General features: G+C 51.2%; 1 protein-coding gene and 1 pseudogene across 2 annotated transcripts; one reads left to right on the forward strand and one right to left on the reverse strand.

The window, feature by feature from the left end:
* MCCD1 (mitochondrial coiled-coil domain 1) lies at window positions 1-1,147 on the reverse strand. Its single transcript, XM_080666258.1, has 2 exons — window positions 929-1,147; window positions 1-451 (listed from the first exon to the last, which is right to left on the reverse strand). Exons 1-2 carry the CDS (start codon window positions 1,097-1,099, stop codon window positions 269-271), a joined length of 354 nt encoding a protein of 117 aa, XP_080522384.1. The 5' UTR covers window positions 1,100-1,147; the 3' UTR covers window positions 1-268.
* LOC308246754 (class I histocompatibility antigen, Gogo-B*0101 alpha chain-like) lies at window positions 1,098-18,306 on the forward strand (annotated as a pseudogene). Its single transcript has 7 exons — window positions 1,098-1,104; window positions 15,334-15,603; window positions 15,908-16,033; window positions 16,762-17,210; window positions 17,657-17,689; window positions 17,843-17,889; window positions 18,042-18,306. The product of its transcript is annotated as a class I histocompatibility antigen, Gogo-B*0101 alpha chain-like (transcript).
* The last annotated feature ends 7,911 nt before the right edge of the window (window positions 18,307-26,217 follow it).

The raw sequence follows: 26,217 nt of genomic DNA on the forward strand, positions 1-26,217 counted from the left end.
GGTGTCTAAGTGCTCCTTTTATTGGATTTGGGGTGAGGTGGTTCTAGGTTATTTATGTGAGGCCAAGGTTGTCAGCGAGAGGGGTCACAGTGGGGCACGTGGCTAAGAAGACTGCAGAGGTCATGGTTCCCGCTGCTTTCCAATCAGGCTCTCTGGAGGTGTCTTCTGTTTTTCTTAGTGGCCTGAGAGAGGCTGCTGTGTTCCTGACGTCTCGGCAGGTGGTGTGCCGTGTTTCCCATGTTGGAGGTGAAGTGGGCACCAGAGCAGCCTAGGTTCCTCCTCCCAGGCTCTCTCGGAGTCTCCTCATCTGCTCCTTCAGCTTCTGGGTCTTGAGCACCAGGGCCTGGGCCTCCCAGGCCCCCTCCTGCCCTTCCTGCAGGGCCTGGGCTAGCTCCAGCTGCTGCTCCAGCAGCTCCTCTGCCTGGGCTAGCTCAGCAGGGAGCCCAGGACCCTGGGGGAGAGGTGTGAGGAGGGAGCATCAGCCACAGCAGGGGGCTGAGGCTGTCTAGGTGTCAGAAATTCTGCCTCCAGTTTTTGACACCATTTGTTTAAGGGTAGCTTCCCTCTCTTAGGGCACAGGCCTTTTGGGAAGCACTGGCTAGGGCAGATAAGAGATCACTGGTTCAGGGGCTGTAAGGACTCCGGAGGAAGGACTGCCTGCCCCCTCCCCCATCCCCCAGAAATCATTAACTTAATGAGGGGAAATGTCTGCTCAAGGACAGTGGACTGCAAGCAGGGAGTAAGCCCTGAGGTTTGGAGGGGTGGAGGTGGGGAACCGGCTAGGAAGCTGAGAATTGGAACTAGGTAACAGACTCCAGGGGTCTGGGTTGATATCTGCTCTAGGCCTGTGGTACAGGATGAGATTGGGGATCCCCGCCCCCAGCACGAATCTCCCCTCACACCTACCCTCTCTCTTGGTGCCACTTACCTGGGTGGGGGACCTCATCTTCCCGCTGCCCGTGGAGCTGGCCTGCTCCTTTGTGCTTGTCTTGGGGCTCTGGGAGCAGCATCTCTGTGAGCCACCAGGGGCCAGTGGCCTGGAAGGCAGGAGGAGGCGATGGCTGCAACACCGCGAGAGCCAGGGCAGAAAGAGGACCATGGCGGGTGAGGCAGGGAGCTGTTAGCTGCCCAACTGCCACCAGGAACTGGCTTCTACCGGGCCTTGGCCTTCGTCTTGCTTCAGTGCCTGGCCCTGCCCCTGCACTCCCCTCCCAACCTGGCCCTAGAGAGACTCCTGTTGCTGATGTGAAAATACTGCCAGCTTAGGCAGAGCTGGCTTTAGAGCACATGCCCAGCCCACCACATCTCGTGCCTGTTTCCTTAGCTCTGGCTTTTCTTATTCCTCTCCATTCCCTAAGTAAGGAAGTACAGACCAACCTCGGTTCTCTGTCACCCATCTAGACCAGGTCACGGAACAAACTTTGGTTTTCAACCTGACAACCCTTTTATACTGATACTAGAGGCCTGGTGCATGGAATTCGTGCACAGGGGTGGGAGTGTGGGAGTGGGGGAAGTGTCCCTCAGCCCAGCCTGCACTCTCTCCAATCTGGGACCCTTGGGGGATGTCCAACTCAATCTGGGACTGCTGGCTCCTAATTGCTCACCTGCCTGCCAGCCTGATCACCCCCTAACTGCTCTGCTGCCAGCCCAATTGACACCTAACTGTTCCCTTGCCGGCCCGATAGCCCCCAACTGCCCTCCCTTGCCGGCCTGATGGCCCCCAACTGCTGTCCCCTGACAGCCTGATGGCCCCCAACTGCCCTCCCCTGCCAGCCTGGTCCCCCCCAACTGCTCTCCCCTGATGGCCCCCCAACTGCCCTCCCCTGCCGGCCTGGTCGACCCCAACTGCCCTCCCCTGCCAGCCTGGTTGCCCCCAACTGCCCTCCCCTGCCAGCCTGATGGCTCCCAACTGCCCTTCCCTGCTGGCCTGATGGCCCCTAATTGGCCTCTCCTGCCAGCCTGATGGCCCCCAACTGCCCTCTCCTGCCAGCCCGGTTGCAGCCAACTGCCCTCCCCTGCCGGCCTGATGGCCCCCAACTGCCCTCCCCTGCAGGCCTGGTCATCCCCAACTGCCCTCCCCTGCCGGCCATCTTGTGGTGGCCATATTGTGATGACGTCGTGTGAAGGTGTCACGCGATGCCACCTAGGCTTTTATTATATAGGATGTCAGGATGACAAAAATCTCAGGCCACAGAAAATATACCAGTGTGAGTCAGTTTACTGTGCTAACATCTCAGGAAATTGTGCTGTGGATATATATATATATTTTTTGCGTTTATTGCTGGCAAAATGGATGGTTAGCACAATTTTAAAACAAAGAGGCCATCAAGAGTGCTAATGTTGCTAACCTGTGAAAGAAACTGATCATAGGCGGTTTGGTTAGCTGGTGACAGCAAGTGAAGATGCCCCACGCTGAGCAGAAAGACACCCTGGACCAAATGCTGAAAGTGACTCTTGAGCAGCCGTGGGCAAACTACGGCCCGTGGGCCGGATCCGGCCTGTTCGGCTGTTTTATCTGGCCCGCGGAGCCGAAAGAGCAGAGGGTTCTCTTGCTCTCCCCTCCGCTCCTTTACTTTGAATTTATATTAGTTCACACAAACACTCCATCCATGCTTTTGTTCCGGCCCTCCGGTCCAGTTTAAGAACCCATTGTGGCCCTTGAGTCAAAAAGTTTGCCCACCCCTGCTCTTGAGGCTAGTAGGGGTGGATTGGTACATTTAAGAAGTGTTTGTTTATAGATTAGACAGCACATTTGGCAGCACTATACACAAGAAAGATTAACATGGAATCATTTGGGGGTCTGGAATGAATTCATTTTACATTATTTCTAAAGGAAATAGTTTTCAAACAGATCACTTCTTGAACAGCCTTCCGGAACGAATTAAGTTGGAGAACCGAGGTTCCACTGTGTCTGGTTTTGCAGAGGAGGAAGCTGGCTTCAAGAGTTTCATTCAGCACTCATGCATCCGGCAGGTGTCTGTGGTGTGCTCCAGGCCCCACAGCTGGAGGGTTCATACCCAGGTCTACTTGACTTGAAAACTACCCATTGGCCTGGCTCTAGTCTTTTTTTTTTTAAATATATTTTATTGATTTTTTACAGAGAGGAAGGGAGAGGGATAGAGAGTTAGAAACATCGATGAGAGAGAAACATCAATCAGCCGCCTCCCGCACACCTCCCACTGGGGATGTGCCCACAACCAAGGTACATGCCCTTGACCGGAATCGAACCTGGGACCCTTCAGTCCACAGGCTGACGGTCTATCCACTGAGCCAAACCGGTTTCGGCTTGGCTCTAGTCTTAATTTCCCTTTCCTCTTGCTGGCCCAGCATGACCTTTCCTGTCCCTGTTGCATATGATGTTGTGGGGGTTTGCCTTTGGTAGGTCTCGGCACTGTGGTTACCACTTAAAAAAAAAAGTTTTTATTGATTTCAGAGAGAGGAAGGGAGAGGGAGAGATAGAAACATCAATGATGGGAATCGTTGATCGGCTGCCTACTGCATGCCCCCTACTGTGGATTGAGCCCACAACCCAGGCATGTGCCCTGATTGGGAATCGAACCGTGACCTGGTTCATAGGTTGACACTCAACCCCTGAGCCACACCAGCTGGGTTACTAACACATTTTTAATATATTTCTGTGTTTACTGTCGGTCCCTCCTTGAGATTATAAGCTTTGTGGCCAAGGACAGGGACTTGATTTTCACAGCTGCATTTCCATTGCCCCCAAAGGGCCTGGTTGTTGATTTTAAAGCATCTGTTGAGTGAATGAATGAGTGAAGGCATCCTCAGACTGCCCCACCAACACAGACACTGTGCCCACAGGGACACATCCATGTATACACACTGACATACTGACACACATTCTCACACACACACTGTTACACACCAATACACAGATACCATACCCATGGGGACACATACGTACACACACTGACATTCTCACACACACATTCTCATACGCTCACACTAATACACATTCTGACACTTACATTCTCATACACTCACACTAATACACATTCTCACACTGACACATATTTAGATACACACACACACACACACACACGCATAATTAAAGCCTACTTTTCATTGAACATTATGTTGTGAATGTTTCCCATGTCATTATGCATTATTATTTAAAAATTTTTCTCCAAATTATCGTGAAAAATTTCAAAGATACTGAAAGTTTGAAAGAAGAACACAATGGTCACCCAGGTTTAATCATTTTAATATTTTGCCATATTTTCTTTATGTAATTATTAGAGGCCCGGTGCACAAATTCATGCACCAGTGGGGTTCCTCAGTCTGGCCTGTGGGATTGTGCCAAAACTGGCTCTCTAACATCTCCCAAGGGGTCCTGGATTGTGAGAGGGCACAGGCCAGGCCGAGGGACCCCACCAGTGCATGAAGGGGGCTGGGGAGGGATGTGGGAGTTTGGCCAGCTGGGGAGGGACCGCTGCTGGAGGGCTCCAGGGTGTGTCCAGTCCATCTCAGTCCCGATAAGCTGGACCCCAGCAGCAAGCTAACCTACCGGTTGGAGCGTCTGCCCCTTGGTGGTCAGTGCACATCATAGCAAGTGGTTGAGCGGCCTTAGCATATCATTAGCATATTACCCTTTGGTTGAACGGACAACCAGGCACTTAGCAGGAGAGAAGACAGAGGAGGGGTGTGCAGGCCTGTGGAGAGGAGCGTGCAGGGTGTTTGGGGGTTTTTATTATATAGGATTTCTATAATTTTGGCTAAAATATTTGAAAATCGCCTGCCAACTTCATGACCCTCACCCCTACACATTTCAGTATTTGTCTCTTTTAAAATAACCTTTTTTCTTCAAACACTATTATTATTAGAGTGAAGAAGATAGCGGCAATTCCCTAGTGTTATGAAATTCCAGTGACATAGACTGTCTGTGTCATCCTGCGACGCCATTCGTTTGCAGCAGAGCAGCACTCAGGAGCCCTTTCCGCTCAGGGTCCCAGCCCTCCCGGCAAGCCCTCCCTCTATCCCCTCATGGCAACACCACGGGGAACTGAAGAGTAGAAACACTTTCTTCCGCTCCCTATTTCTGTGACTTAACTCAGGCTTTGAAATAAAATCCTCTTATTTGGAAACAGCATCTCCCTGTGCACACAATCTCCCACAGTGTGGGCAGGCACTGGGCTCCCCGACCTCTGGCCCCGCAGCAGGACAAGAGGGACTGGTGAAGGGTCACGCCTGGTGCCCCAAGGTCAAACCTCCCACAGCAGATGCCACACTGACCTGGTGTGAGCACAGTCCCCCACCTCGGGGGTAAGAGAGGGCCATGCACATCCGCTAAGACCCCTCCGCCCCAGGCACTGCACCCCATAACCAGAGGTCAAGAAAGGCTCCACACACAGGAACTAAGATAACCACCCCAAACCTCATTCCCATTGCCAGAGCCTAGTGAGAGCCCCAGCCCCCTGCTCCTCCCATCTCCCTCACACACCACGATCTGCTCTGAATCCAGCAGGACTAACCTCATTCTGTCCTTTTCCCTGTTTGTCTGTCATCCCTGGCCCCTAAACACCCTGCACGCTTCTCTCCACAGGCCCGCACACCCCTCCTCTGTCTTCTCTCCTGCCCCCTCACACTGCACCCCCAGACTTCTCAGCCCAGGATCAGCCAAACCTGCGCAGCCCTCCCCAGGAGGTCCCTGAACTCGCAGCTCTGACAGACCGAGCCTCCCTGAGGGCACCCTTCCTCTGAGGTCCTCCCATGGGGTCTCCTCTCCCTCTGACCTTGTGCCTCGGGGCCTGTGGTGGGTGGGGTCCTTGCTCCTCAGCTACTTTGACCCTCCCGCTTCCCTAACACCCCCTAATCCATTGTCAGAGCCCCCACCCCCTCATTGCAGGTACCCCCATTCCTTTTAACTCCCAGCTCGCTGTCGCTCTCCCCAGAGTGCTCCCTCCTTGATGCTCGATGCTTTCAGCACAATCAGACGTGGAAGGCTGAACAGCGGTCCCCAAAGATGTCTAGGCCAATCCTTAGAGCCTGTGGGCAGTGTCCTTACATGCAGAGACTTGGGTGCTGCATTGCGGTTCAGGACCTTGGACAGGGAGACACTGGGTTAGTGGGCCGGCCAATCACCACTGGAAACCGGGAAGCGGAGCAGTTTCTCCGGCTGGAGTAGGAGATGCTGCAGGAGAGATGAGGCGCAGGTCAGAGAGGTTCCATGGGGGAGGCGGGGGGGAGGATCGGTGCTGCAGGGGCCACGTTCCAGGGCCCAAGTCGAACTCTAGGAGCTCAGGGGGGCTCCAGCTGACAGCCAGCTAGGAAATGGGGACCTCAGTCCTACTCCGCAGGAATCTGCATTCAGACAACCAAGCGGACGGGCTGGGCAGTGGGTGCCTCCAGAGCCCCCGTGAGGAGCAGAGACCTGCCCACGCCTGTTTCTGGCCCTGTGAGGACATGGGCTGTGCAGCCTACACAGCCGTGAGATAATGAAGGGCCGTGTGTAAAGCCACTGGTTTGTGGTGATTGTACAACAGGGACAGACCACGCCCCGCGGAAAGGGGGTTCTCAGCCTGCTGCTCACGCCCCTGAGCTCCTCTCCTCCCTGACCTCCCACTCGGCTCTCCCGGGCCCCCACTCCCTTGTCGTCCCCTCGACCTTGTCATTGTCAACAGCCCCGTCCTTCCACAGCGGCATTTCCTGCTCCCACGCTCTGCCACCACCTCCCCATCATCCCCGCAGGGCAGGGTGGCCTAAGCTCTGGAAACTGGTGTGATTACTGGATCGGGTCTTGTAATGTAGCATCAGCAACCCATTCATCACAAATGTGCCTGCTTCCCAGGCCAGAGTCCATCATGTGCTACACCAACCCCAACAATCCTTTGACCCCACAGGGATCCCTATTTATTATCCTGCCATCCATTCTCTGCCCGCACCCCTCGATGTCCTCTCTTCATTCCTTAAATTCCATGATGTACCATTTCAGTCCCTCCCTTGGCTCTCCCGTGTTTTGTCACCTGCTTGGAAAACTACACAGCCGGTGACTTCTACCTCTGCCTGGCCTGCACCTGCCCCACAAGCTACAGGAGGCGGAGAACCACACAGCCACGCGATGCTGCCATATTAACATCATGACCCAGACCACCCGGGGGCCACACCGCTGCCCACAGTCATCCTGGCCCTGCACGGCTCCCTCAGTCTCCCCCATCCTCTGCTAGACATCCACCCTCCTTCCCCATCTCTTACTGCTGGTGCCCTTGTTTCCTGCTTCACTGGCAAAACTAAGCACATTAGAAGACAGTTATTACAGAAATCTCCAACACCGTCTATTTGGGAACCTTCCCCACAGGCCAGCTGTCCACAGTCCTAGCCCGAGCCAGTCCCTGCTGGTGCTCAGGCCTCATCCCTCTGGTATACTTAGAGGTGTTGGTCCAGCAGTTCGTCCTCTTTGCTGTCCTTTATCATTACTTTTTGTTCGTTTTGTTAATCCTCACCTGAGGATATTTTCCCATTGATTTTTAGGGAGAGTGGAAGAGAGAGGGAAAGACAGAGAGAAGCATCAATGTGAGAGAAACACACCTGCATAGGCCCGGACCAGAGTCTGGGCCGGGGAAGAGCCTGCAACCAAGGTATGTGCCCTTGACCAGAATCGAACCCGGGACCCTTTGGTCGGCAGGCCGATGCTCTATCCACTGAGCCACACCGGCCAGGGCTATCATTATTTTTTTGTTCTCAACTATATGCATGTGGACACCATGAGAATGCACACCTCAGTCCTTAGGAGGAGGAAGCATAATTGACTGATGGTTCCAGCTGGGACCATCTGAATTCTATTGCCATATTTGTGCTGAGGCCACACTTCCGTTGGCTGATCTGGCCAGTGACTGAGAACAGCAGGGAAGCTAAGGCAGGACCATTGCTCCTCTGAAGGTTGAGTTGGGCTCCAGGCTCCCTGAACTCTCCTTACTCTGCCCTGGGTCTGGGACGCCTCCAGCCCAGCTTCCTCCTTTCTCTCCTCCACTCGGATGCAGACTTGTATTGAGATCTGATGGTTCCCCCAAGCTTTCTGGCTCTCCACATTTTCTCTTGCAGGTGTTTTCTCTAATAATATCTTGCATATTTAATACTGTATTAGTGTCTGCTCTTAGTACTAACACAGTGGTGTCAGGAGTGGTCCAATAACACAGGCCAAAGACGGGGATTTGGGCTTATTTCTCCCACTGCCTGCAGACCAAGAAGGCGTCGTCCAGGTTGATAGGTGGGGCACATGATGGCAGCTGAACAGCTAGATGTCACTGGTGGTGAGCTGAGAAAATGTCTTGGTTCAGGGGAATGCTCTGGAAAGTGTGATGATAGAAGGGTTTGTCAATCATGAGAGTGAGGCAGGGGCATGCCTGCAAAGACAGCAGAGTTGGCTGGTTACTGCGAGCTGTGTTGATGCCCTAGGAAGGATGATGAGAATCTGAAAATTGTTAACAAACCATCACTGGTGAGTGTGAGAGCCTCTGCAGCAGTTTATAGAGAGGTCTTTATCGCATGTACAAGGCAGCAGATAGAGTTGAATGGCAACTGAATACATAATTCATAGCACTCTAGATGTTTGGACACTCAGCCAAGTCAGGTCCGTCAGGTAAAAGTCAGGGCCTTAGATTCTGCAAATTGGAACAGGTGATTCTGATGGATGCTTTCTGGACCTTCTGGGCTTTTTGAGGAGGCTTGCCCTTCTCTAGGAATGCTTAGCTCTTCCACTCTGCAGGCAGATGCTGCAGCAGCCTCCCTTCTATGGATAGCCCACTCACTAGTTGCCCGCACCTCCTCTCCTTAGCTCAATAACTAGGGCTAAAACCCCAGCATCATCCAGCAGGGGAGACATAGTAGGGTAAGTAAGGGAGAGGGGAGAGGATTTACCTACAACTAATTGCAAGAACTTAGCCAGCATGTACATGTAAGAGCCCAAGGAACACTTCGAGGTTGGATTTTGAAAGGCCAGTATGCCAGGTAGAGAAGCAAAATTTGATTGGCTTTCTCAAGGCATGGGTTTATCAAGTACTGCAGGGTATGAGGCTGGGGTGCTCTATGTAGACTAGAAAAAACAATGTCCAGCTCTCAATAGTGTAGACATGACTTAATTGCCCTGATAGCTGGTAGAGAAGAGGACAGAGCCTGAGGGAAGCTTGCATATGAAGTGGGCCATCGGGTCATGCTCCACAAGAGGACCCAGAGGGCACCTTTTCACTAAAGGTATCAGGAATGTGCTGGTGAGAGGCACTGGCATCACCAGGAAGGTTGGTAGTGTTGTGCTCTGAAGGCCAGGGGTGATGGTAGGAAAGTGGTCATAGAGTTGGACTCATTATTTGTGGGAAAGGTATGACCCTGAAGAATTCAAGGCTGAGTGGTGGGTTGGTTTTGCCTATTATCTCCATTAATCCCTAGAATTCAGGAGGCCACAGTCAGTATAATAATTCTGGAGGAGTAGCCTCGAGAGCTTGGCTTGCACGCACTTGTGGAGGAGGCTTGTTGAGCATGGTGTCTCAAGGGCCCAAACCCTAGGAGAGCTGATGTTGAGGGATAGTCAACATGGTTGCTGCTTAACAGCTATGATTTTAAAAATCAAGAATTGAGGAAAAGGAGGCTGCAGATTGTTGCATCCATAAAATATCATGATCCCTTTCTCAGTTGCCAGAACTGAGCCAAATTTCATATTCAAAGTCCATTGATTGAAGAGATATTCATATTCCCAAGGGGAAGGAATTGGAGCACCATGAAAGTATATATTATGACAGTTTCCCCAGTCCTTGTGGGAAAGAGCCTAATATCATTTACTCAGGTGAAAGAATAACCATAAACTTCAAGGCCTATAAGACGTTATGTTTAAGTTGACATTGACATCCATAGCATCAATCAAGTCCCACTATTATAATGGGGGACTTCAGAGGTCAAGTAATAATGGAGTCCCGATCAAAGTCCAGCTCAAAAACGGACCATGTTTCAGAACCTCCTAGTACAGTGGTTGGCAAACCGCAGCTCACAAGCCACATGCGGCTCTTTGGCCCCTTGAGTGTGGCTCTTCCACAAAATACCACGTACCCTAATTAAGTTAATAACAATGTACCTACCTATATAAGTTTAAAAAATTTGGCTCTCAAAAGAAATTTCAATAGTTGTACTGTTGATATTTGGCTCTGTTGACTAATGAGTTTTCTGACCACTGTCCTAGTACATAATTAGGTATATTAAATACCCCGAGTCATCTCTCCATTTCCTGAGTAGATAATTGCATTGATATACTTGGCAGTTTGAGCAACCTTCATATTGGGTTCCTGGTCTGTGGAGTAAGGACTCTAACAAATGGAAGGGCTAAGGGGAAGCTTTGAAACTGGCCTCACCCTGTTCAACTCAGAAACAACAGTGTTTCAGGAGGTGGATCTTATGAAAACTAGGCTCAACGTTGGAGACATGATGCAGGGTGGTGTTGGTTTGACAGTTATCGCCATTTCATTAAGCAATCTGTCTCTGTAGAATCCTGGTGGATCCTAACAATTAATGAGATCACTTTAGACTTAACCAAGCAGAGGTACCGATTATAGCTGCTGTGCTGGGTGTGTTACCACAAGCTGGAGCAGATTGAGAAGGCCATGGCATGCAGTGAGCAGCTTTACAGTTGGTGAATATATTCTTTTACATTCCAATTAGCAAAGTGGATGTGGGGTGATTATATTCATGTGGGACAAACCACAGTATTTATTTATAGTTTATCTCAGTGTCATTTAACTCTCCTTACTTCTAAAACACAGTCCCTGGAGAATGGGTCCACTGAAAACCTGCAGAATATTACATCAGTTCATTACATTGACAACATCACATTGATTGAATTGGGTGAGCAAGAGGTGGAAAGTATGGTGGAGGCCCCGATAAACAAAACACTCTTGCCAGAACATCCTATCTAATAAAAGAGTAATATGCAAATTAACCATCACTCCAACACACAAGATGGTTGCCCCCATGTGGACACAAGATGGCCGCCACAAGATGGCCTGCAGGGGACGGCAGTTGGGAGGGACCAGGCCTGCAAGGGAGGGCAGTTGGGGGCGATCAGGCCTGCAGGGGAGGGCAGTTGGGGGGGGACCAGGTCTGCAGGGGAGGGAAGTTGGGGGTTACTGGGCCAGCAGGGAAGGGCAGTTGGGGGTTACCAATCCAGCAGGGGAGGGCAGTTAAAGTGACCAGGCCTGCAGGGGAGGACAGTTGGGGGGGGACCCAGGCCTGCAGGGGAGGGCAGTTGGGGGCAATCAGGATTGCAGGGGAGGGCAGTTAGGGGTGAACAGGCTGGCAGGGGAGGGCAGTTGGGCTGGTAGGGGAGCAGTTAGGCATCGATCAGGCTGGCAGGGAGTGGTTAGTGGGTGATCAGGCTGGCAGGCAGAAGCAGTTAGGGGCAATTAGGCAGGCAGGCAGTAGAGCAGTTGGGAGCCAGCAGTCCTGAACTGTGAGAGGGATGTCTGACTGCCAGGTGGGATCGGGCCTAAATGGGCAGTCAGACATCCCTTGAGGGGTCCCATATTGGAGATGGTTCAGGCTGGGTTGAGGGACACCCCTGCCCCCCGTGCACAAATTTCGTGCACTGGGCCTCCAGTGGAATGTAAAGCTGGCAAAGATTCAGGGTGCAGGAGAGGAGTTTTGGAAGATGGCAGAGTAGGGTATACCAGGAATCCTGTCTACACATCTAGACAGCAATTGTACTGGCAGAATTTGTCTGGTATAACTTTTTAAAAAAATATATTTTACTAGTGGCCTGGTGCACGAAATTAGTGCATGGTGGGGGGGGGTTTCCCTCATCCCAGCCTGCATCCTTTCCAATCTGGGACCCCTGTGGATTCAGGCCTAAACTGGCAGTCAGACAACACCCTTGTAATCCGGGACTGCTGGCTCCTAACCGCTCACCTGCCTGCCTGCTTGATCGCCCCTAACCACTCTGCCTGCTGACCTGCTTGCCCCCAACTGCAACCCCTGCTGGCCTGCTCATCCCCAACTGGTCCCCTCTGCTGGCCTGCTCGCCCCCATGCCCACCCCCCGCCAGCCTGATCACCCCCAACTGCCCTCCCCTCCTGGCCTGATCACCCCTAACCGCCTCTGCCTCGGCCCGCCACCATGGCTTTGTTCGGAAGGACGTCTGGAAGGTCTCATCGTCTAATTAGCATATTAACCTTTTATTTATATAGATATGACATACTGCCATAACTGTAACATATCTACCAGTATTACTCTATGAGAGTATGTACTTCATGTGATAGGAAGGTATCTAATACATTACATTGTATATGTTGTAAGTAGTAGGAAATACTGTATTTGTAGCAATAATATACACACTGTGACTTCCCTTCCTGATTTGGGAATGGTTCCCCAGTTCTTTGAACGTTTCCTGGCCCCTAATGTATTTTTTTTTTTTGTCATTCAGTGTAACTTTATTTACTGTTTATTGCACATGATTTGAGGTCTTTAATTTCTAACCACCGAAGATTCAAAAGGACTATTTTTTCCATGAAGTTTAACATTAACATTAGTGAATTCATGTATTCATGTGTTTTTATTGTAAACATCTGAATTATTCACATTGTCATAGATCCTGAACTCATAAGCATGGACCATGCACAGGCTGGCAGCAAGCTAGGAAGCCACTCTGCAAGCAAACAGATACTCTACATAAGGAGAAAAGTCATAGCACAACATTTAATGTCCAACCTGAGTCACCTCAGAATGTTATATATATTGACTTCTTAATTCATATAGTATCGGGAACTCAGCTGCTTGGTTGGTGATGGGGTTGACCTGGTTTCAGGAGGATTATTCCTGAAATAATTAAGGAAAGGGGGGCTCAATCTTTCTTCTTGGTTGCTTGCTCCTCCCCAGCACCTTCATCTTTCTTCTCATCCTCAGCTTCTTGGGCATCTTCTCTTTCACCTTCACCTCCTTCTTCCTCCTTTGCGTCCTCAAATACTTCCTTGGCACCTTCTTCCTCTTCCTCTCCTTCCTCTTCCTCAGCCACTTCCTTCTCCTTCTCCTCCTCTTCAGCTTCTCCTTCAGAGGGGGGGTTCATCCTTAGCTTCCTCGGCTTTTGCAGCCTTAATGGTCTCCTCCACCTCAATCTGCTCCTCCTGAACTTGGCTGGCGTATTAAGAAAGGAAGGAGCGAGTGGACATCAAGTAGGAGCTAGTCCAGCCGTGGGCAAACTACGGCCCGCGGGCCGGATCCGGCCTGTTCGGCTGTTCTATCCAGCCCACGGAGCCGAAAGAGCGGAGGGTTCTCTTGCTCTCCCCTCCGCTCCTTTACTTTGAATTTACATTAGTTCACACAAACACTCCATCCATGCTTTTGTTCCGGCCCTCCGGTCCAGTTTAAGAACCCATTGTGGCCCTCGAGTCAAAAAGTTTGCCCACCCCTGCTCTATCCACTGAGCCAAACCGGCTAGGCCTGGTGTAACTATTTTGGGACTGTGGAGTCTATGAGAAAGCATGTAACTTCCATGGAAAGGTTTGAACAATATCTCATGGTCAATTCCAGCTCTTTGTGTGGCAGAAGGTACCACCCACCAACCACCATCCACCAGCCTATGGCAGGCAGCCATGCTCAAGTTCTTGGAGCAGCTTGCAGATGCAGGAGCTAAGGGAGGCCATAAGGACCCTATCTTCCAAAATGAGGGCTCTATGTGCTGCCATATGATTACTGATTTGATTGCAGAGGTGTAGACACTGAGGTGGGCTACTACTATTGCAACCCTCACTGATGTTGTTCAAGTCCATCCTCTCTAGCAATTTTCAGGAAAATGAAAAGGTCAGAAATTGTCCCCTTTGGGAGCCAGACATTTAAGGACTGGAACATTAAAAAGCAAATGCATACATGGCGGAATATGGAAAGTCATCACCCACATTCAGAACGTAGGGGAAGGCCTAAGTTCAGCAAAGATATGAGAAGGAGCAGGTTTATACTTCAGGCTGATTCCTAGCACATAGCCTACAACAATAAAAATGCAAATGTCCAGTTTTCAATAAAAATTACAAGATGTACAGAGGAACAGGAATATATGGCCCATTCATAGGGGGGAAAATAGAAACTCTTCCTGTGAAAGAGCAGGTGATTGACTTACTAGGTGACATTTAAAACAACTCTCCAAGAGATGCTCAAAGAGTTAAAAAACAAATGGAGAAAATCAAGAAAATAATATATGAACAAAATTAAATTAAAATATCAATAAAGAGATAAAACATACAAAGAAATCAAAAACAAAAAGAAATTCTGGTGCTGAAATGAAAAATTCATTAGAGAGTTTTAAAATCAGCTTTGAATAGAAGAAAGAATTGGTGAACTTGAAGATAGCACAATTGAAATGATCAAGTCTGAGAAAGAGAAAAAAAATTAAAGACAGATGAACAGAGCCTAAGGGACCTGTGGGACACCGTGAGAGCCATGCTGTCTTCCTCTCCTTCTGCCTTCCGACCAACCTTGGTGCCTCCCCATGTGGCCCTGTGTGGTGTGCTGGCCCCCTCCTCTCGGGAAATGTGGTAAGACAATCTTCTGCCCATAGCATTCACCTCTCCCAGCATCACTCAATCAGCTTTATAAATAAAGGCCCTGCACAGATCATACATGGTAACAAATTATACTCGTATGTGCTTCTTTGGACTGAAGGTGTCTAAGACTCACACAAACTCAGGGCTCCGAATGAATAGTTTTAAAATACAAAAACCTGGAGTCTTGGTTTGGGAAAGTGAAACTTAAGAGCTTTGTTTAGTTATTGCAGGGCTATTTAGACACGTTTATATGCGAAGGGTAAAACCACAGCTTTACAGATTAGCTTCCTGATGTTCAGGGGTTTCGAGCTTGTGCTCCCCACTGCAGTCCACAGACAAGGAGACTGGTCCCAACAGGAGTTTCTAGTGGTGCCCCCCCGCCCCCTCCCCCCCCACACACTTTACTGTTACTTCACTGACTTTTCCAAGGCCAGGTTCCGTGTGGTCAAGTCCTCACCAAGTACTGGAACTCATTCTCCCTAGACCCTCAGGACCTGGGTCATGGGACCCCCAGCCCTCCTGCTGCTGTGGGGGGCCCTGGTCCTAACTGACCCTAGGCAGGTAAGTGCAGGGTCGGGAGGGAACCTGGGGGTGGGGGCGCGGGACCCCGGGAAGGTGCCTCTCCCTGGGTCCAGACCACAGAAGACGCCCCTGCCCCCCTGCCCCCCCACCACCACGGGGCCTTTCCGTCTCCCGCCCCTCCCCCCATCCCTTCCACCAGGTCTCAGGCCCTCCTCCCCCCAGGCCCGCACTCCCCGAGATATTCCCACCCCCCAGGCCCGCACTCCCTGAGATATCCCCCCCGCAGGCCCGCACTCCCTGAGATATTCCCACACCGCGGTGTCCCGGCCCAGCCGCGGGGAGGCTCTCTACATCTCGGTGGGTTACGTCGAGTACACGCAGTTCCTGCGGTTCAACAGCGACGCCGCGAGCCCGAGGGTGGAGCCGCGGGCGCGGTGCATGCAGCAGGAAGGGCCGCAGTTTTGGGAAGCGCAAACTGAGATCGCCCGGGTCCATGCCCAGACTTCCCGGGTGAGCCCGCAGCCGGCCCTCGGCTACGGCAACCAGAGCGACTCCGGTGAGCGACCGCGTCCCCTGGAGCAGCCGCGGTAGCTACGACAGGGCGGCCCCGAGGTGCCCCCAGGTCAGGAGACCGTCGCAGCCGAAACCCGAGAGCCCGCTCGGAATCACTGGGTTTTGTTTTCTATTTGGGCGGGCTCTGACCAATCACCGTCCGTCGATCGCGCAGAGTTAGACCACGTAGGTAGGGCTGACCGCGGGGGCGGGGCTGACCGCGGCGGCGGGGCCAGGCCCTACACTTTCCAGGGGGCGTCTGGCTGCGACCTGGACCAGACCCGCGCGTCCTCCGCGGTTCTGAGCAGTTCGCCTACGACGGCGCCGAACGAGGCCTGCGCTCCGGGACCGCCGCGGCCAGGTGGCCCGGATCACCCGGCGCCAGTGGGAGGCGGCCGAGGCAGCGGAGCGCCACCGGGACTACCCGGAGGGCGGTGCGTGGGTGGCTCCGCATTCACCGGAGACGGGGAAGGACACGCTGCAGCGCGCAGGGACCACCGGGGGATCCGAATCTCCCCTGGGGCCGGGACGGTGGCTCCAGCGGCCCAGAGACAAGGGGAGAAACATCGAATTGACACCGGAATTCTTCCCTCATCCCCTAGGTCCCGAGGGTGCGCATTTCGGTTGGTTTCAGATCCTGTACCTCGAATGACTCACCCAAAGGGCCCAATTTCCTCTCAAGACATTTAAGAGATTCAGTCTTTCTAGAGATGGAAAGGAAAATCTCTGAAATCGCTTAATGGATTTTTTGGACCCTGGCAGCACTGAGTGACTTACACTTTCAGGCCTGTTGTCTGCTCCATGCCAGCTTCCCTGGGGACCTCACTCCGTGTTTGCAGTACCAGTCTACACCTAGGCGGGGCCAGAGGCCCCTGTGTCCCATGCAGAGGCCTGGGGCCTCCCCCCCCCCCCCCCCCGGGGTTCTTACCCTCATTCTATGACTTTCCAGGGAACAGGAGGGTCTCAGACATCCGGGTCAGGCTGGAGCTTTGCCCTTCCCTGCCTTCACCCCTGCTGTCCTGTCCGTCCTCGGGATGGTCCCAGCAGTGCTGCCTCAGTGGCCCGGGGGGGGGGGGGGATAATTCAGAGTTCCTAACTTTTCACACCCTCCTCAGATCCCCAGAAGGCACACGTGACCTACCACCCCCTCTCTGACGGGGAGGTCACCCTGAGGCCCGGGGCTTCTACCCTGCGGACATCACCCTGACCTGGCAGCATGATGGGGAGGACCAGACCCAGGACATGGAGCTGGTAGAGACTAGGCCGGCAGGGGACGGGACCTTCCAGAAGTGGGTGGCTGTGGGGTGCCCCCTGAAGAGGAGCAGAGATACACGTGCCATGTGCAGCACGAGGGGCTGCCCGAGCCCCTGACCCTGAGATGGGGTGAGGAGGGGCTGTGGGCACAGAGCCTCTTTTCAGGGCAGCAGGGGCCCTGGAGGACTTCAGTGGGGTCGGGGCTCAGGCCTGGGGTCAGGGCCCTCCCCTGCCCTCCCCTGCCCTGCCCTGCCCTGCCCGCCCCTCTTCTTCCCAGAGCCACGTCTTCAGGCCTCCATCCCCATCAAGGGCATCATAGCTGTCTTGGTTCTCCTTGGAGCTGTGGTCACTGGAGCTGTGAGTGGGGGAGAAAGGGCTCAGGTAGGAAGGGGGTGGGGTCTGAGTTTTCTTGTTCCAATTTGGGATTTTCAAGTCATAGGTAGAAATTTTCCAATCTCTTTCTATGATGCTGAGAGCTACCACCCATGCACATGTGCTTACCAGTCTGGGGTCCTTTTTGCTAATACTCCTTTGAAAAAGGAAACTTTGTCACCTTGGTGAATCTGGTGGTTCCTCATCTGGTGATTCCCAGGAGGTCAGAGTGGAAGGTCCCTGCGGAAGACAGACCTCCAGGAGGGCAGTTGGCCCAGTCCCCACATGTGTACTTTCCTCAGGTTTCCTGATGCTGCCCTGGGTCTGTGGTCACAGTTCTGGAAACTTCTCTGGGGCCCAGGACTAGGGCTTCCTTTAGGACCTCATGGCCCTGCCTCCTCCCTGGTCTCACAGGTGTTTGCTTCCTGCAGGTGGAAAAGGAGGGAGCTACGCTCAGGCTGCCAGTGAGTATGGAGGGGTGACCCCTGAGGCCCTGTGACAATGCAGACGGGAGCCCCGGTGCGGGGGGGGGGGGGGAGGGGGACCTCACCCCATAGTTCCTCCTTTAGTCTCCTGTCCTGGGGGCTCTGACCACATCCTGTCTTGTTCTACCCCAGGCAATGACAGTTCCCTGGGCTCTGATATGTCTCTCAAGCTTCTAAAGGTGAGACCCTGGTGTGGGGAGGGGTTGGGCAGAGGGGGGGACTGGGTAATGGAGTTTCTCTGGATTTGGATGTTTTGAGTTAGTGAAGGGCCGTTCAGAATGTCACCACTTACAGCGACTGGCCTAAATTTGTTCTTGGCATTCTTTCCCAGTGAGACCTGCCTGATGTGGAACTGAGCGATACAAGATGTGCTGGCGCCCTGCTTTGTGACGAGGATCTCCCGACTCCCCTTTCTGCAAAGGGCATGGCGTGTCTGCGTTCCTATCAGCATAACTGAGGAGTGAGGAGGCTGGCCCAGCCCTGCCCACGTGTCCTGCCCACAACATTGTGCACACTGTACACATTCAACACATGCAGTTTTTGAAACCTCAATAAAGTTGTTTAAAAAATGATTATATTTAGAAAAACACAGTTTTAAAAAACATTTGTAGTGTTGTTTTATTCGTCAGAATTTCCAGAACCAGGTTCTCTACTGGACAAGTAGAAACAGAAAATTGTACTCCTATGAAAAGGCAACTATGACAGACACATGTACTCACAGAGGGGCTCCTTGGCCTCGAGCAAATGCAGAGTCCACTCTGGGCAGCGTAGCCCATCACGGAAAGGAACTTGTGTCCCCACATTTTGAGATCTGTGTTTCCCTCCCCTGCTCTGCTAGCCGGCCCAGGCCCGAACCGGAACCGAGCACTCGCTTGCTATCTTCCACACTGTGTTGCTAGTCGAGGCCTGGACAGTCAGAAGGAAATTCTGGTTGAGGTCCCGCTGTTCGTTGCCTTCAAACGTCACTGCTCCACAGACCACAACGAGGACTGTGGTCTAGCTGGGGGTGGCTTCCTCATGTACAGGCTGGCAGGCAACCACATCGATTTGGAGCTCACTGTAAGGCAACATTGCAAGAACTCACTCAAGGACTCTTGTCCTTAAACAGCGTTTCTGTCCACACCAGGGTGGCCGCGCCCATGCAGAGGTGGGACAGCAAACGCCTCCGCTTGTCCATGGTGGTGGAGGAGACCGACAGCCCTCAGCAGCCCTGCAGGCCTGAGTGTGCAGTCCGCGTCCACTGCAGCCGTCGCTGGCCCTCCTGAGGAGGCCCGCCCGGTGCTTCCTGCCCAGAGGCCCCGGGCGTCCAAGGCCGGTCCGCCCTTGGTCCTCCTCCGAGTCCCTCTTGGGGACCACAGCTCCAGGGAAAGTCGGCCCCGGAGGTCATGGGCTGGCAGACCCCCGCCCCCCCACCTCCCAAAAAAACACGTTTTGAAAGTGGCCGACTGGTTTCTAATTTAAGTATTACAATTTGAGATCATATGTTAGATTGACAAAGTTCTTGTAATTTTTGTTTTATTTTTTAAATGATTCACTCTAGTTTCTGATAAAATATAATGTTCAAATATTAATGTGAGCAGTTGAACACTCAATTATGTGTAACCTGTCTGCCAGAAGCCGTGCACAATGAATCTTAGAGACTATCAATAAAAAGTAAATGCCAATCTTGAACTCCTAAATTACAAGCTAAAAGGAAGTTCTACAAACCATAACAATCTTCTAGTCCTCTTGTGTTGAATGAGCTATGGAGGAACGAATGCGATCCGTGTGCAGATTTTTGTGTGAAAGTAAGTTTTCAACTCCTTTAGGCAAAGAGCAAGGAGCACAACGGCTGGATTGAATGGTACGAGTATGTTTCGTTTTGCAAGAAACCACTATGGTGTCCTCCGGGTGGCTGCACCACGTGGCACCCCCCTCCCCCACAGTGAGTGAGAGGCCTGCCGCCCGCCCCACAGCCTCATGGGGCTCAGTGTGTCAGTGTTCTGGGTTTTGGCCATTCTGATAGGGAAGCTGTGGTAGCTCCTTGTTGTTTTAATTTGCTTTTCTCTCCTGACACCGGAGGTGGAGCATCCTCTCATATGCTTATTTGCCATCTGTATATCATCTTTACTGAGGTGTCTGTTAAGGTCTTTGGCCCATCCCCCCCATCCCCCACTGATTTTAGAGAGAGGTAGAGAGAGAGAGAAATATGGATGTGAGAGAGAAACATATAAACATCAGATGCCTCCCCCACACAGCTCAACTGGAAATTGAACCCGCAACCCAGGCATGTACCCTGACCAGGAATGGAACCCACCACACCCTTGTGTACAGGATGATGCTCCAATCAACTGAGCCACACTGACCAGGGCTTGGCCCATTTTTAATCAGGTTTTTTCCCCTTACTGTTGAGTTTTTAAGTTCTCTCTGTGTGTGTATCCTATATAATAAAAGCCTAATAAGGTAAGTGTCTGGTCGTCTGGTCATCTGGTCAGCTGTTCAACCAATCAAAGCGTGATATACTAATGATATGCTAAGGCTACTCAACGGCTGGCTATGACATGCACTGACCACCAGGGGGCAGATGCTCCAACTGGTAGGTTAGCTTGCTGCTGGGGTCTGGTCTATCAGGACTGGGCAAGACAGCCTGACGCGCCCTAAAGCCCTCCTGTGGTTCCACCCCAGCTGGCCAACCTCCTGTATCCCTCCCCGGCCCTGATCATGCACAGGTGGGGTCCCTCGGCCTGGCCTGGGCCCTTTTGCAATCTGGGACCCCTCTGGGTCTAATCGGATACAAAAGAAAGCATCTTTCAAGTCTAATACTGAAAACCATGGAGTCTGAGATGGAGTTTCCCCTAAAATTGTACATGGATTTGGTACAACAGGGTGTATAGGATTTACATCCTCGCTGATGGCCTGTAAATCTTGGACTGATCTATATGTTCCGTCCTTTTTCCTGGCGGGTAAGCGGGTGTTCCAGGGGAATCAAGGAACCAGCAGCCATGACCAAGGAACCATGCCATAACCGCTGCAGGCCCCCCGGCCTCTGGAGCCCTAGGGCATGGCGCTTGCTGGACAGGGTTTGGGTCCTGTAGTTGGATCGTGGCTGGTGTGCTCTGTGGGCTCGTCCTGGCGTTCCCGCGCCCAGACCCGGAGGCTGAGCCCTGGCTTCTGTCTCCATCTATCTCAGCTGCCCTCTTGCTACAAGTCAAGTCATCACTGGGATGGGACGCTCGGTGTCTATTGAAAAACTCTGTGAGGCCCTGACTGGTTTGGCTCAGTGGATAGAGCATCCGCCTGCGGACTGAAGGGTCCCAGGTTCGATTCCGGTCAAGGGCACGTACCTTGGTTGTGGGCACATTCCCAGTAGGGGGTGTGCAGGAGGCAGCTGAGCGATGTTTCTCTCATCGATGTTTCTAACTCTCTATCGCTTTCCCTTCCTCTCTGTAAAATATCAATAAAATATATTTAAAAAAAAAAGAAAAAAAGAAAAACTCCATGAGGTTTGACTTTGCTTAGAATATCTCTCCCTGACGATGGGGGGCCAGTGCCCGCCCCCCACAGGAAGGGAAAGGTGGGGTAACGCTGTGCCTGGGGTTTCCCTCCCCCCTTGTGCGAAGCTGCTGGCGGAAGAGAGGTCCTGGGCGGAGGTTGGGAGGTTAGCACCGAGCAGGCGGCTCCGTGTCTGAAAGAAAGTCACGGGCCTTCCTGCCACTTGAGGGGTCACCCTGGGCTCCATCCCCTCAGTGACGGTGTTCTGAGCTCTGAGCGACCGGCTGGAGCCACTGTGCGCAGGTTCAGGCCTGTTGCAGAAGGCACGGTTTTCGGTTTTTGGGTCCCGAGGCGGCCCCTCCTGGGCGGTCATTCTTCCAGGGTCCGGCTGCCCGCACTATCGCCCGTGGGGGAGGAGCGCTTGGAGGCTCCCTCTCTGTGGCTCGTGGCTTCTGCCCCCGCCAGCAGCAGTGAGCTGGGCCTGCCTCTGCTCCACGGTTCTCCTCTTCCTCCTCCTCTCCATCCTTGCGGTAAGGTACTGACGATGCTGCTCTTAGCATCTCTCCCACGGGGCAGCGCTCCCCGCCCCTGATTTCTGTAGCTTCCTCCTCATACCTGGGGCCACTGGGCCATGCACTTACCTCTCAGGACCATCGCGCCAGCGGGGTCATCAGGGTCTAGATGGGATCTAATTGAGCTTAGTTTTTCCATGAAGGAGTGGGGTTTTCTTGGGGACCTTGGTCAATGGCTGCTAGCCTCTTGCAACTAGCAGATCTCCCGGGAGGGTTCACTCCCTGCAGGAGACGAAAAGCATGTGATCCAGCCCCATCTCCACCGTCTGAGTCGTAGTCCCAATTAGGATCAGAGGGGGCGGCCTCTGCTCCCCGTGGGTAGTTACCATTCTGCTTGTGGGGTTCATTTGCATTGGCTAATGCCTCCCCTGAATACTACCGCTTCCTGAGGTGGCCAGGGCTTCTTGGAGGATTAGATGAATACCCCTCCGAGACAAGTCACACCTTATGGTGAGCTTCCTCCATTCCTGGGCAAATGTGCCAGGGTCATCTGTGAAACTCCCAGCCTGTCCTGTGTGCCCATGAAGTCTTCTATGCTAAATGGAACCTGAATTCTTGTTATCCCCCCTGTCCTGGGGCTGCCCTCAAGGGAAAAGTCAAAGTGGTATTTTTGTTTTCATTTTGTATTTCCTGCTTTATCCTCCTCCCAATCAGTTGGTTCAGTATAGGGTGGCGCTAGTTCTTGGGTGGCTGGTTGTTGGGGCTCCATGGGTGGAATCGGGCATTCACTCTCAAGATGTAGTCCTTCTTCGCGATGGCTGCTGGAGTCAGGATCTGCCTTGTGTTGTGGAGCAAACGCGAGTGAACGACCACCGGAGCCCAGACCAAATTAAAATTTAGGGAGCCTTTATTAGCCAGCCAGTGACTGCTCTGCCTTTCTCCACGCAGGGAGTCCAGAGAGCAGCCCCGACCCTTTGTGCGGGACCGCTTTTAAGCACATTTACCACATCTTGTTTTTGCAGAGCAAGCAATTTGAGATAAAACAGTTTTTAATGTCAGGGTCATATTATTGATGACCATGTTATTTACAGGGTCATCCTGTTCTTCAGAAAGCTGACAGTGTTCTCTCTTGCAAGGCTATTTTGTGAGGTGCAGCTGGGATTCAAGGCTAAGTTGACTAGGAGGAAGCATGCTCAAAAATTTCTACTCTCTAACATTCCCCACTGGTTTTATGTACGAGTCAAATCATTGACTCTTTTGGGTCATTGTTGGTGAGGGAGTTATATTGACCCATGAGGATTATAAGCTTGATAGAATTAATTCTCTGCTGAATAAAGTCAGTGGGCCTGTTTATAAGATAAGGGCCCGGAATGAGGGCCAGGACTAATCTTTAGAGGGTCCGAAGAGTCTCTGTTTTGTCTGGGCTGTCTTAAGCCAGGTGTGATGAAGCCACATCGGGATCCTGTTGACCTTGACTGCTGTGGAGGTGGTCCTTTCCAGGTAGGAGTCAATCCTTGTGTGGCAAATTTCTTTACCCAAACAGAGTCACCAGGGTGGAAGGATAGACTGGATCAGAAGTTGGTATAGGCAGAGTACCTTGGACATGCTTCTGGACTGCTTTCTGGGCAGACTGTAAAGCCTATAAGAACTTGAGTAAAGATTGGTTATGGATTTCAGCTTTTCTAGATTGGGTTTCCATGTAAGCTGGTGAGGTGGGTAGATCAGGGTCTGGAAGAGTCACTAGAATCTGTAGAGGCCCCACTGGTTTTAGGGCAGCCTCCCGGGCTGCTTCATTTGCAGCCTCGTTTCCTCTTGCTTCTGGGAAGTCCCCTTATCTCACATAGGTAGAGATGGAAAGACTTAATTACATCTGGTAGTGCTAGTTGGCCCATCATCCTTGCTCTGCTCATATCTGTCTAACTGCCTAATATATTACCTCAAGGATCCTGGCTCTGAATTCTTTTAGGGAAAATGGACGTCAGTGGGCTCTTCTAGCTACTTCCTGCTGAAGTGGGTCAGAGGTTTCTCTCAGAGTCAAGAGATCCTTGCTGTCTGTCAGAGGGACAATGAGGCCTGGGCACAGAAGGAGGTGGGCTTGTGACCTGGCGGAGACAAACTGTAACAAATGGTCTGGTGAAAGGGAAAGAAAACCTTTCAGTTTTAATAACTTCTATTGAAATAGAATTTTTCTCCTCAAAATTAGCCCCATGTTTATCAAAAGAGCCAAATCAAGACTAATTTATCTATTGTATTTAATTTGGCCTGATGTTTTGCATAAACATAACAAGAATGGTAACTGACTACCTTTGCCGGAATTTCATGATTGAATCTTAATGTCCCCGTAGGGCCAGGAAGGCAAGCCATCCAGCTGCCATCAGGCCTGCCTGTAGTATCTGCTGAGTTAGGTGAAGTCCTCACCTGTAGTGGCTCTACCCGGGCCCATGCCCTAGGCTTCAAGGCCCATCTCAGCCCTTCTACTCGTTGTGGCTCAGAGTGTGTGGGGGTCCCGCAGGGACACAGAGGTGTCCTTATTGCTCCCCTTGTACTCTGACCAACTGCCAGTGATGGTAGGGTATGGGCCTGATGCTCCAGAACCAGCTATTTTCAGGGCTACCAAGCAGGATACCAGGCTTTCTCCATGGCACTCTTACTGGCTTCAAGTCTTCAGAGTTCGAGCAGGGCTCTTTAAAACATGATATTCCAGTCAAAGTTTCTGGTTAATAAAACTACTATTGGAAACCGGTCTTATTGAATTTATGCAAAGAAATGTATTGCCATGATTTATTAAGTATTGCCAAATTTCGGAGGAATTGTATAAGGAGAAAAATATACTGACCTGCTTTAAGATAGAATTTTCCTTGCCAATCCTTTTTATGGACACTTTCCAAAGTAATATTTTCTGAACAAACAGTAACTGTTAGATTTCTTTTATCAGTCCCCCCGCCCAAGTATTTTGGCATAGCTATTTATCCTCTGTTTAGGGAGGCAGAATGTAAATTATTTACTCTTCCTGGCTTACTGGCCTGTATTATTTGATTTCCTTTCAACATTTCTCTTCTCCTTCTTATTACATACACAACCTTTATAAATTTTACACTTCCAAATTAGCCTTCAAACCTTCTTTCTATGTCCTTTAAAAATGCATAACCATGCCTCAGACCTTCTACTCAGTATTCCTTATTCTTTGAAACCTCAATTCTTTAATGATTCCTAAAAAGTAAACAGATAGAATTTCTTAGATTAACATTTATGACTTAGACCTTCTGTGATAAAACTAAGAGTAGGTAAAAATATTTCTTTTTGAGAGACAGAGATTTTTAAAACTTAAACTAGTTGTAACATTAAATATATTATATCTTCAAGTTCTTCTGCTGAATATTCCACCACCACCCAAGAAGTACCCAGTAACCCCACCCTGCCAGGCTCGGACAATGAGATTTTCTTTATGTGTATTGGAAGGGTTAAAAAGAAGATCCACTGTGTTCTGCCAGCATAATTCAGATAAGCAAGAAACCAAGGATGCCAGCAGAGCGGGTTGTAGCCAGAAAAATCAACAAAAACCTATCTCTCCCTGCTCTCCCCACCGACGTCCCCCCTTTTCTGCATTAACCATTTACTCTGTCCTTAGCAGGGGAAATAAGGCAAGCGATCTGAGATCCTGTATAATCAGGCTTTTTACACTTAAGAAACAGCTGCTCTCCCTCCCAGATTTTCCTTCTTTATTCCAAGGCCCCCAAAAGATCTCAACCTTCACCACTTCTGATATCTCCAACCATCCCCTGTCCCCCAGCCTAGGGCTTCTCTATCTCAGCAGGCTGAGAGTGAATTCCACCACCTCTACCCTTTCTCACACCTGTTCCAGAGCAGTTTTTGGCTCTTTCCTTCTCCCCCAGAGAGAGACCCACTGTAAATCTATCAGGAAGGGCAGGCAGGTCGCAGTTCTTGGGACCACATGATTCTCTGTTTGCTAGGAGGACTGAAAAAGGGAGTCTACAAAGCAGTTAATTATGACTAATCTTAACCCAACAAGCCTTTGTTTAAACCTCTCTGGATTGGCAACCTTCCCAAATTAACCCTAGAATTCCAAAATTTTAAACTAACAGCAAATTATAAATCAAGGAAAAGCAATTAAAAGTTCTCTACTGTCTTCCCCCTAAAGCAGGGTTTGCACTATCTTTCACACAGACTCTCACACTTACATTTATACACCAGACAGTCTGAGTTTTTGATCTCTACCAGATATTTACTCAGAGTTTAAACAGTTCACCTGATTCCTGATTAATTGCCTGAGGAAGTCCTTGATTTCTGGGGAGGTTTTTGGCAGTCCTGGAGCCACTTGGGATTGTCAGTCAAGATGTCTATTCAAATTTGGATAGAAGGAATTTGGTCCGGGTGGCTGGGATTGTCAAAAATGGCATGTTGGACGTTATATGCCAGCCCTAGATTGGTGGATCGCTCCGGGGGCCACTCACTGGGATATGGGAAAGTTGACCATTCCCGCTCACAAAATTTCTGTAAATCAAA

Source organism: Plecotus auritus (assembly GCF_963455305.1).
Source record: "Plecotus auritus genome assembly, chromosome: 4".
Taxonomy (NCBI): domain Eukaryota; kingdom Metazoa; phylum Chordata; class Mammalia; order Chiroptera; family Vespertilionidae; genus Plecotus; species Plecotus auritus.